This window comes from Glycine max, chromosome 11 (assembly GCF_000004515.6).
Source record: "Glycine max cultivar Williams 82 chromosome 11, Glycine_max_v4.0, whole genome shotgun sequence".
NCBI lineage: Eukaryota > Viridiplantae > Streptophyta > Magnoliopsida > Fabales > Fabaceae > Glycine > Glycine max.
Window position 1 is genome coordinate 8,162,901 of NC_038247.2, and position 12,248 is coordinate 8,175,148.

Sequence of the window (12,248 nt, forward strand, 5' to 3'; positions counted from 1 at the left end):
TTCTATCAATCGTTATTAAAAGAGCTATTATATTCCATACAAATATACTCTATAATAAATTATAAAAAAACATTAATGTAATTCTAAATATATTTACTTTATTTTCTAATAAAACAATTTCAGGTATCCATCCATATATACACGAATATCACAATCTTTAATAATGTTAAAGTGGCCAATCCAATCGAATTGCACTCTGACCCCATGACATGACCCTGAGTTAATGCGGCAGATAAAATTTGAATGGTTGGTAGGATCAATTTACTGCCAATTTTATTTTAGTAGTTGCTCCCACCTTTTAATGTGATTTATGCCATTTACCTATTCAAAAGTTCCTTATATATCTATCGTCAATACGCAATAATGTAGCTAGTAGCTACTAGTACTGAGAAAGCATACTCGCACCAAGCAAGCACCATTTGAACCAAAAAAGTTTGGAAAGATAATTACGCAACGACCATTACATACATGACCTAAAGCCAGCACAAAAAACATTCTTTAAATAACTAACCATGAATATAGATATAGATTGAAAACAAGGGTGCTTAGTGAATACAACTAATTGAAGGTTGCTGGGGTTTGATTAACTTGACGAAACCAATTAAGTACCTGATTAATATTATATATATAATAATAGTGCTGTACTTGGTCAGATCCATTGATCCAAAATCTTATCAGTTTTACCTATCTATCATTTCTCTAATTTGATTGCAAATATGGTATGAAGACGTATCACCAAATTTAGAAGAGCACAGTGTATACTTGATCTCTGTGTAAGGTAAAATAAAGTATAGCAAAACCTAGGTATGTTGGGTTTATATACACTGACTGTACATATACCGTGTTAAGAAGTTGGTTGGAGCTGGCCTAAATATTTAAATGCTAATAAGGTTGGTAGAACGAAAAGTGTGGCACTACGGATTCTGCTGGTTCATTCACGCGTTTTACGTAGTCTTGTATGTATCAGTACTCGGTATATATGTATTGTGCTAGCTGTAACTGTGATTCAGAAGAAATGAGGAAGATACTGTAATTAAGACTCTGCTGATCAGCCACATGTTTCAGTTTCCTCCACATATATATATAAACATGCGACAAACTTGAGTTTAAGTATATAATAAAAACAAAATGAGATTAGTTATATTTAAAGAATAAAAATTGTATTACAAATACATATAAAATAGTGTGTAAATGTATGGAGCATTATTTTAAACTTAATTAGGTAAGTATCATTCCATCTAAAAAATTTCTCCTCCCCTCTCAGGGTATCCATTTACTATTTGTGTATATATGGATATATCTATTATATTTTTTTGTGTATAATGATCACAAAATTTGAACCGAAGACCTCATAAATACTATCCTCAGTCTCCCGCTAGTAGCCGACCCAAGTGGTTTTTCTCCATAAAAGACAAGCCCAAAAGCCTCCAAATAGAATTCAAAGGGAAATAAAGATCATCATCCATAGATATATGGATATATCTATCATCCTTTTCTGGTATATAATGGTCCTCAGACCCCATAATACTACCTTAAATCCCCCGACAGTCGGCCGACTTAGTGGTTTTTCTCCATAAAAGACAAGCCCGAAAGCCTCCAAATAGAATTCAAAGGGGAAGAAAAAGAGAAATAAGGATCATCATCCACAGGCTTAGTGGTCTATATATATATATATATGACGCATGAATGCATACATAATATTCATTATAAGAATAGGAATAACAAAATATAACAACAATGATAAACGACCCACAATCACTAGATTCATCTGGGAGAGCAGGGATTTGTTGCGCAACTGTGTGATGCATCCATGTGAAGCCTCGAATAGTTAATTAATTATATAATCAAAAACTCTGGCTAGCTGATCTAGCTCAGGATGTAAATAAATTCATTAAAAATTCTGACAAGATTAACCACGACTTACGATGTGATGATGCAGATAAACTATTGAATTGTGTACAGTAAAATATAATTAAAAGAGCTGTCATTACTCATTACCCATTCCAATTGGAAAGAGGGACTTGTGTAAATTAAAAAAGTTTGCAAACCCAAACAAATTTCATGTTCTCTTCTTTGTCGCTACCATCAATTGCCAGAAGAAAAGAAAATGAAGAGTCACAGCAAGAGGCAAAATTGGGCAATAATGTTCAACTGTACCGTTACTATATATTATGCATATCAGCGACTAATTATTTATACAAATAAGAGAAGAAAAAAAAGAAAAAATAGGAGAGAAAATTCAAAAATTAACGAATTTCATTCTCTCACTTCTCTCCAACAACACTAACTAATTGATATAATTTGGTTGAATTTTCATTTCATTTCCAAGCGGGTGCAATCCCAAACACCGCTGGTTTTCATGCCCAAGAAATCATAAGCAGCAGCAGCAGCAGAAGAAGGAGTGGTGTTGTTGACAGTGACAGCGTTGGAAACGTTGCAGCTGCAATCTTTGCTGTTGTGCAAACCCAAACTGCAAACGAAACAAAGATTCTTCTGAGTCTGTTGTTGTTGGCGAGGAGGACTAATGGTTAACTCAAGGTTCAAGTCAGGGCAGCGTTCCAAGATGGAACCTTTAACAACGCTTCCGTTACTCGAACTTGTCTCTTGTTGTTCTTGTTTGCCAAAAGATATATTAGTTGTAACAGTTGCAGCAGTTGCAGCTTCGTTGAGTGGCCTATGAGTTGCAGGGTCGATTCCTCTGTTCAAAAGCTTCCTTCTTATGTGCGTATTCCAATAGTTCTTTATTTCATTGTCTGTTCTCCCCGGCAATCTTCCAGCTATCAAAGACCACCTGAAACCACAACAACAACAACGTTGTTGTTTTGTTTGTTTTAATTTAGATAAGATAAAGAGATAAGATTTCTTTTGAATCAATTGATATGATGGTGAAATTAACGAGGAGTTTGGTATATATGCTTACTTGTTACCGAGGAGACTGTGGAGTTTGATGATGAGCTCGTCTTCTTCTTCGGTAAAGTTACCTCTTTTAAGGTCGGGGCGGAGGTAGTTGATCCACCGGAGACGGCAGCTTTTGCCGCACCGGAGAAGACCGGCGGCTTTGGGGAGTGAACGCCAGCAGCCTTCGCCGTGAGCTCGAATATAAGATATGAGTCTGTCATCTTCTTCTTTAGTCCATGCACCTTTGTTTGTGTGAGCTTTCTCACAGCAAGGGGACCTTCCCATACTCAATTAATAACTCACACAATTATAAGAGTTGTGTTGTGTTGTGAAATTGCTCTATTTTTCTTACTTACTTTAGAGTTATGTAGTAATAAGGATAGGAATAGGAATTAGGATTGGCTAGCTTGCAGCAACAAATATTTAAGAAGCCGGCTCAAGAGGGAGTTTGGGTGTGGTTTTATAGGCTTTTGACTCCAAAGGAGACATAGAGAGAAAAGGGAGACCCTAATTGCTTCTAGATGCGAGTTGGTGAGACAGGTTAAAGAGAGTGCCTCTTGTCTCTCTCTCATCCCCTGTCTGATGATATATTTATACTACTGTATTTGCATCAATGATATAACTAGTTAAAAGACATTAACTATGGGTAACCTTCAGGTTGGTGTAAAGTAGAATATGTATTAAAGTATGGTAAGGCAAGACAAGATGTGATCTCTTGCCTCTTTTAGAAAAAGAGAACATATTTTATATAATCTCATATGCTTTACCCCTAATATAAAACCCAAACCTGGTTACTAACTAATCTTGTGCTAGGTAAAAAAAAAAAATCAGTTCTCCATCAGTTCTTTCTTCAATAATTGATCAATGAAATGTCAAGCTGTGGTTAAGTAAGGAGTAAGCTACCTCTATATTTAATCATTTGGGATTAAAAAATTGGCCTTTCCATTTACCGTGCATGTGACAATGGAATCAAATTGAAGTTAGAGAGACTTTTATTATTTGAATTTGACCTAATTAGCAGGATCTACCTACCTTAAAACGTTTGAGTTTGATTCTTATTATTATCTTGGAATGTTACAACCTCTCATCTTTCAAACATTGTTTCTAATTATAATATAAAAAAATGTTACATGTCCAACAGATTCTGCATACAAATTTTATCATCAATGATTAACATAATTTGATATACTCTAATAATAGTACGTTTTACGGCACTAAACAATTATTCACTAGTTTTATTTTTACTAGTTCAGTGAAAATCACCACTTAATTAATGTAGAAATACAGTAATAGTACAATGCAGAATTAACATGTGGATAACCAGTCAATACCATGCCTTAAACATAAGAGCTTTCATGTGGGTTTAATAATTTCCCTTAACAAAATTAGCAATTTCGGTAAGTTAGTCGCAACGGGCAATTCCTGAAAGAAATGTATCAGTAGTTGGCTATTCATGTGCATAGACACAGAGATGGTAATGGTAGTTGGCTATTCATGTGGCATTATCATGCATGAGACAAGTTTCTAGAAGTGTTGGAGGGGTTGGAATGAGAGAAGGGGAGAATGGGAAATGCCAAATGAGTGTGAGTGCGGTTGCGGTTGTATATGGGTTTTGGTTTTGGTTTACCTTCCACTTTTCGTTTTCCTCTTCCCCCAAACCTGAAACCTTGTGTTGCAAGTTTAGGGAAAGGTTGGGATTGGGGGACTCATTATTCATCTTTTTGTTGTCATAATCGCCCCCCAATTAGCAGTAGTTATCCACTACCGCACATATATCCACTCTTTCTCTTTCCCTGTGAACGTCAAGTGGATGGTAAGAGTACTTAATATTCATGGGTACAAGTTGCTTTCAAGGAGGAAGAAGAGCACCAATATTGTGGGGAAAAGATTCAGTCCACATGGGTGTAATTATTTGGGAGTATTTCACCCACCTTTTCACTCTTTTCTGACTGTACTTGCAATTCTAGACCAAATCCTCCACCAGTTATATATATGTTGAACTATGGTACATATATAATGACATGAATTACACGCACAACTTTTAACAACACTTGTAGTATTCTTGGAAATGTAAACATCTCATTTTGACGGCAATTTTTTTGCTTCCAAACCAAAATTTGACTCACTGTTAATGTGCAAATTAAAGAAATTGATCCTCTGTGTTTTTAAAGAGAATGAACAACTCAACTAATTAAGATCATGAGCATATAATAGCATTGATTAGATGATATTTTATGGGGTGAGGCAACAACACTACCTAACTCTAATTCAAAAGATGCAATGTGCGTATAATACCAAAGTGTTAGCAATAATAATAATAAATGATGGAGGAAGCTAGGCGCGAAACAGCACACATCAATAAATTGAGCATGAGTCCGTCATGGTCGCTATCAGTTGGGTGTAATTATTACAAGAGATCAGCCTATAATGGGCTTCTTAGCTAACCCAAAAAGGAGGAGAAACCTAAGAGGCCACATGGGATGGGAAGAAAATCAAACAAAGATGAAAATTTTCAAATGAAAAGGGACTCAGTCGTCTAATTCTAATTCGAATATATACATTACAGAGAGTGTATGGTGACAGCCAGCACAGCAACACGAGTTTGTCATGTGCTTAGGTACTCTCACTCGTGGGAGGCTGTCCTAACTTCTAAAAGCCACTTACTTACTACCTACCACTTTGGCTGCCTGTCCTCCACATGTGTGGCTTCCTCAACTTGAACCTTTTCTGCTATGCTATATAGTGGATAAGATTTTTAAAACTCATTATTCAGTATTCAATAATAACCTTGCTCACAAAGGAGAAATTTTCTTGTAACAGTGTTGCCAGACACTAACTGCAGATTCCGATATTTCCTTTTACCGCTTTTCCTGCCTTTTCATCTTTTTTCCCATTTAAAATAGGACACATTGTCTGAGGACTCGAATGAATTTGATGAATTGTTCATCGCCATAACAGGCACCTTCTCTTTGTTATCAAAGAAAAACAAATAGACATCCACTCCCCAAGTCATACTTTAATTATATTCACCACGTTCTTCAATGATCTAATCTTAAAAATATTGTTTTCCTCTTCGTGGGTATGTATGTGCACACACACACAAAAAAGTGATGTACAATTATTAAGTATTAACAATCCAATGTTTTAAGACTTTTGTGCCTATAAATATGTAAATAAAGTAGACTTAAGCTTTACATAATTATATGAGGAGACCTTTTTTTAGAGGATCATATTGAATTATACTACTATAGTTGTTAGATCTAATTAAATTTCATGAATTCATTTATATTTAAATTGCTCACACGAATAATATTTATAATACAATTTTAATTAGATAATTCTAATTCAATTACGAAAATATATTTCGCAAACAATAAAAATTCAAAAGTAATGATATTTATTATACAGTTTTAATATAATATTTAATAAATTATATTTAATATATTTAATTTTATAAAATCATAACTTCAAGAGAAAAATTAACAATTTTTTTTAATGAAAAAGTATACATCATATATATTAAAAACACTATCTACATTGAATTATTTTATAATAAATAATGAAGTGATAAAAAATTTATTTTTAATATATTTTTATATATTTGAATAAACTAGTACAGGGGTTGTTCCACCTGGTTAAACACTTAAAAGAGAATTCTCTATGCTAGTGCATTCTAATTATAAGCATGATTTTCACAATTCTCTCGGCTAGTGCAGTTACGGACTCACGGTTTTCATAATTCTGATTTCCTCGCACGTAACATACACGACAAATTAGTCATTCTCTTTCGGCATGTCTACCCTCTAACCATTCAGAGAACAACACGTAACTGGGAATGTTAAAATTTGTATTTACGTATAATGAAGTTGCTCTCAATTTGAGTACTCAGGGATGTTTTTAGTCTATTCATATAAAAGTCTGAATGTCTGTAGCATTATTCTTTATTGGTACTAAGTAAACAGAAACTGAAGCTGCAAAAATGAACCCTGTTTTGCACACTATGGGTCAGGGTCAGGGTCACGCAACCGTAACAGCCAAGAGATGAACAAATCCAGTTTACTTCCCTCTTTTGCGAACTTCATACAAGTAACTGAGGATCACCACTGCGGTAGCAACTACAACTCCTACAGCACCTTGTGCCAGTATGGTCCCTTCCTTAATAGAAATCGGCTTTGAACTTGGCACAAAGCCTAGCTCTGAAAGTTTCTTATGTGATTCAGCATAATCTCGAAAAAATGCATCCTCATCCTGCCAGAGTGACAGAGTTTTAAAATAGGAGACAGCAGACAGATTCACACAAATCAATGATGCATTAACAGCAGCCAGAACATTGCTGAAAATAGTATGCTCTTAATTTTCTTTAATGGGTTTAGAGCAAAACAGAAACTTCGGTAAGTTATTCTACAACTCTACATACAAGTGCTAACACTATCAAGCATGTTATTTAGTTTAATGTAAACTTTAGTTTCATTAGTCTAAAGAAGGAAAACAAGACCAACGTTTAGTCAATTGTTGGCAAAGTATGTAATTTTATTAATACCTGACCAGCCAATGGTGAAAAGGTCAATGGGCCAGTTTGTTTGAACTAATGAAGTGTCAAGATAGCATAGTAAATTCCAAAGCACAACGCACATGGGGAAGAAGGATCCTACTAATCTCAACTGCTACTGAATGAGCTTGGGCCAAAAGAATTTTTTTTTGGTGTACACTGTATAATGGTGGCGATAAGGATAGAACCTAAAACTTTATGCATACTACCCAAATCTCTCACTATTAAGCCAACCCTGGTGGGTACCTCAGGCCAAAAGATTGATCTAATAATTAATGCAATAAGATTACAAGCTTCATGGTGTTTATAGTAAACAGATATTCACATGAAATGCTATTGAGAAACAATAATTGGTAATTTGGACACAACATCAAACAAATTTCAAAACGGTGGTTATTTGAATTAATCTCAATTACCTTTGCATATAGCTCAACATAACAGCGAAATTCAGCATCCTCCAATAAAGCCTTGTCTGTTGGAAGTTTAAGCAGCCCAGCAGAATCTTCTTTCAAAAGTTCCCTGATGTTAACAATGATATTTAGATGTAGATAAAAATCAAACTCTTCCAATATTGCATTGCGAGGCTAAAGTGAAGCTCTACAAAGTGAAACTCTATAGTATTGCACACAACACAAGTCTTACACAAAGTATGAGTTATCAAACTTCAGAGGGTCCTCCGTCCAAGGGCCATCAAACCCTGATCTCTCTGGATGTGCTCTCCCCTTATAAGATCACCACAGAAAGTAAGATAAGAATAATCTAGTCATAATCACAGCAAATAATAAAAAGATATTAAACAAAAGAAGAATTACCAGTGTATGTCCTCCAGATAGTGCAACAATATCTCGGTCAGTCAAGCCCATTCGATAAAAGATATCACGGAGATGTGGAACACCTAACAACAGCATTGACATATTTTTATGCTTTCATACTGCATTCTTAACCTCGTCAATTGTGAAGGGAATACAAAAAATAGAACATCATTCACAGTCCAGGTGAAGAGAATAGTATTATCACTGACAAATTTCAAAACACACCTTTTTTAGCATCAGGAAGCCGCCCTTCATTAGGAGATACTTTTGAATCCTACAAGAATAGAAAATTACATGAACAAAACACAATTTGGTGATTTCATAATAATTAATATTCTGACTAAAGGCATGGCACAACATACTCTTCTACCAGGAACGAAATCAATTGTTGGACCCCCAGTAACCTCAACTGCAACAACACCCGCAAGCTGGAAGCACAGGGAGAAAGAAATGATTTTTTAATCAGATTTGTATAATCTATATGGTAGTTAGTTTAAATCTTTTTTCTACTTATAAATGAATCTTGTTTTATACAAGCTATGCCCTATCAACCCTATCAATGAGTGATAATCTCCTCCCTCTCTGTTTCAACAGAATCTGGACTCATGCACTCATTGGATTTAAATGGCTTGTATGTCATATACACAAAAATCCAGTAACTGCTTGATTCTGATATAAATAATTTTGGTAATCTTAAGGGAAATTTTGATTTTCAGAATATCAAATTGCTGATATTTTCTAACCTTTGACACTAGTACATTAGTGTATAAGAAAATCAAATGATATTCACCTTTATTGTAGAAATCTTAGGCACTAACGTTAACTATATGCATGTCAAAAACTTGCCACAAAAGAATTGGACCACAACCAGGTAAATGCTTAAGCTATTAAAACTTGAAACTCATTCCATTAACTAATACAGGAGCTTGAGCTTCAATTGTACTCCTGTACACTTCTTAACTAGCAACATCTAGCTGTACTACTGCTCCTAATACAAAAAAGATATAGCTATCAAGAATTCTTGATTAACTGGGCAATGTTTGTCAATCCCCTTGCAATTGTGGTCTTTGGTTTTAAATTGTGGTAGTGGTTGTGGATGCAGACATGGTTGTGGCCACTGCAATTGCAGGCATTTTAGCTATTGTGATGCAATATTGTGGCCATTGCAGCATAAAATTATTTTATGTTTGCACTGAATGTAACTTATCATGACTCATTCAAAATCCCACATCTATTGCTCCTCCCTCCCAAATCCCACCTTTCATTCACCAACTTGCCAACATCCTAAAATCTCCCCAACCCTTTGAAATTCACTTTAAATCTACTAAGTAAAGAAATAGAAAGAGTGAAGAACAATTTGTTTGAGAACTTTGATTCCCATTGCTGTGTGATGCATTTGTTTTGGTGGAACGTTGCAGATCTTTTAGTGATTTTCAAACACATCAAAAGGTGTGATGTGGTTGTGAACCCAACCACAATATCCTGGCCGCATCATGGGATGTGTTCCACAATTTGAAACCATAAGTAATCAGAGTTGTCAAACATTATAAGAGGATGAGTCTTAAGTGTAACAAGGCACTACATCACTGGCATGTTAAGTCTGTAACCTTAAGATTCATCCATCCACCTCATACTGAAATTCAATCATGATCAGGCAACAAAATAGAAACAAGAGTCATAAACTAATCCCACCTAACACTATAGGAAAACCAAAGCCTCAGCAGCATCCATGAGATTTGAGTAAAAAACAGTGTACAAAAAGAGTAATTTGAACTGATAGTGGCAGAAAATGGAACCCTTAATTAATTATCATGCAAATCCCAGACAAGTTTGAAAGTCCATTGACCCCATTCTATAATTTTTACCTAATGAATTCAGTAAAAAATTATCAGATTCACTACAGACTTTTATAGCAACTAAATGAAAACAAATGATCACCTGGAAGAGATCTGCATATGTAATTTTAGGATATTTTGCCTTCACTTCCTCTGCGACATCAGAAAATCAGCCAACTCTTAGAAAGACAAGGAGACCGACATAGTTCCAATTTTGGTAAGAACATCCTAAGCGAGTTCAATTCAACACAAGGCCGCGTGACCATGACAAATCACAAACCAAATTCAAGCCTATATGTATTATGGTTAATTCAATACTCAAATAACACAAAGTATGTGCAAATAGATAAGCACGGAGCATTACAATTCCTAACCTAGCTAGCTAGCAAAATGAAAACGAAATAATTTTAGGAAAAGATAAAAAGTAAGGAATGAAGAAAAAGCATACGGCAGAAATCAATAGCTTTCTTCAAGCCATTATTGGCTCCGTGAGAATACTCTTCCTCGTTCCGGATCGAACCGTTAGGTCCACCGGTCTTGGTCTTAGCATCGTAAGTTCCGGCATCGTGCCAGCTGCATCAAATCAAGCTAATTCAAACACAGAAAAGGGAAACACACAGTTGCACGATCGCAGCGTTGACCGTGTACGAAGCGAAATCTAGGTATTAAAATCAATCGTTTAATTGAAGAAGAAAAAAAATAAAAAGAGTGAGAGAGAAGAAGAAGAAGGAGTTACGCTAATCGGAGCATGAGAGGAGCGCAGTTCCTGTTAGCGATGAGTGCGCGGAGATCGCGGCGAGCCTTGTCGACCTCCTTGAGGTACTCTGCATCGACGACTACCGGCAACGCCATTCTCAACGGATTCTGGCGGAAAGGAAAGGAAAAACGAAACAACAAACAAACCTCCCCTCACCTCACTGCAGCAGAGTCTGCTAAGTGCTAACTGTGAAATGTGAATGGATAACTGTATTGTATTGTATGGGTGGTGTTCCCATTTCCCAATCCCATCGCTTATTCTATTCCCATGCCTTCCCACTTCTCTCTTGCCACGTCACGTTACTTAATTGGCTCACAAGCTTCACGAAAATGCATAATCAATCACCTAAAAATAAAGGGACAAAATTCATACTTCCATTCACTTTTTTTTATTACTACTTAAAACTATAGCATTAATTTTATTTAATAATTTGAGATTTTTGTTAATAAAACTATTATGCACTAAAACAATGTGTTAAAAAATCATTGAAGGATGTCTCAGCTCCACCCAGCATAAAACGAGCTTTCATATGTATATGGACACGTTTCTTATGCAAAAGGTCAATATACAAGAACATCCAATTTGTTGGTATCTAATCTAAAAAAATACTGTCCAATTTGTTGGTATATATATAGAGAGAGCCTTTTTTTATATTGGGTTTATAATTTTTGTTTAAAACTTAGACTTATTTAAAACAATGAAAATAATTGTTTTGATTACTTTCATTTATTATACTGAACACTAATAGTTTTCTTAAATAGAATCTTGGCACTTAAACTGACGTTTTCAAATGTTATAAATTCAATAGTTTTTCATCCCCGAATTTCAGTGCCAAAAATGCATCTTCAATTTAATTTTTTATACATTCAAAATATTTGATAAAAAAAATAATACTTTATAATATATATTGGAATATAATTAAAATTTATTAAAATAAAATGTAGAATGTAGAATTTTTACACATTCGGACGTAAAGCTGGTTTGTTGTGTGTAGTCCGAAAATCTTGGTGTAGATTTTTTACAAACGAGCCTACTTGTGCTTGATTAGTTACACAAGTTAAGAAAGACGAAGAAAAGGCCCAATTTGAGGAATTTTCGTCTTAGACAATTTCCAACAGAAATGATTAATGGTACGAAATGTTTTTACGAACGGATGGAAGCCGCTGGGAGCCGTTGATGAGATTTTACCTCTTGTAAACTGAATTTTCCAAACCAGCATGATTGGATGTTAACGATTTCCAAAATTTCCCGAGTTTTAAGTACCCAATAGTAAAATTGCCTCTCGATTCATAATATTGGATCACATTCTGATTCTGTTGAAATTATGGTTCAAGCTGAAAGCTGGATACGCATCATATAGGTCGTTCTTCAATGATACCAATTAAGGTAAATGTATA

General features: G+C 35.0%; 2 protein-coding genes across 2 annotated transcripts; both read right to left on the minus strand.

Moving 5' to 3' along the window:
- Positions 1-2,133: 2,133 nt before the first annotated feature.
- MYBZ2 (transcription factor MYBZ2) lies at positions 2,134-3,464 on the minus strand. The gene is made up of 2 exons (NM_001248163.2): positions 2,921-3,464; positions 2,134-2,791 (listed from the first exon to the last, which is right to left on the minus strand). Exons 1-2 carry the CDS (start codon positions 3,181-3,183, stop codon positions 2,314-2,316), a joined length of 741 nt encoding a protein of 246 aa, NP_001235092.2. The 5' UTR covers positions 3,184-3,464; the 3' UTR covers positions 2,134-2,313.
- Positions 3,465-6,724: 3,260 nt separating this feature from the next.
- Positions 6,725-11,128, minus strand: LOC100170737 (ascorbate peroxidase). Its single transcript, NM_001354113.1, has 9 exons — positions 10,831-11,128; positions 10,543-10,667; positions 10,198-10,247; positions 8,622-8,687; positions 8,485-8,533; positions 8,260-8,342; positions 8,090-8,169; positions 7,864-7,966; positions 6,725-7,146 (listed from the first exon to the last, which is right to left on the minus strand). Exons 1-9 carry the CDS (start codon positions 10,944-10,946, stop codon positions 6,955-6,957), a joined length of 864 nt encoding a protein of 287 aa, NP_001341042.1. The 5' UTR covers positions 10,947-11,128; the 3' UTR covers positions 6,725-6,954.
- Between the last annotated feature and the right edge of the window lie 1,120 nt (positions 11,129-12,248).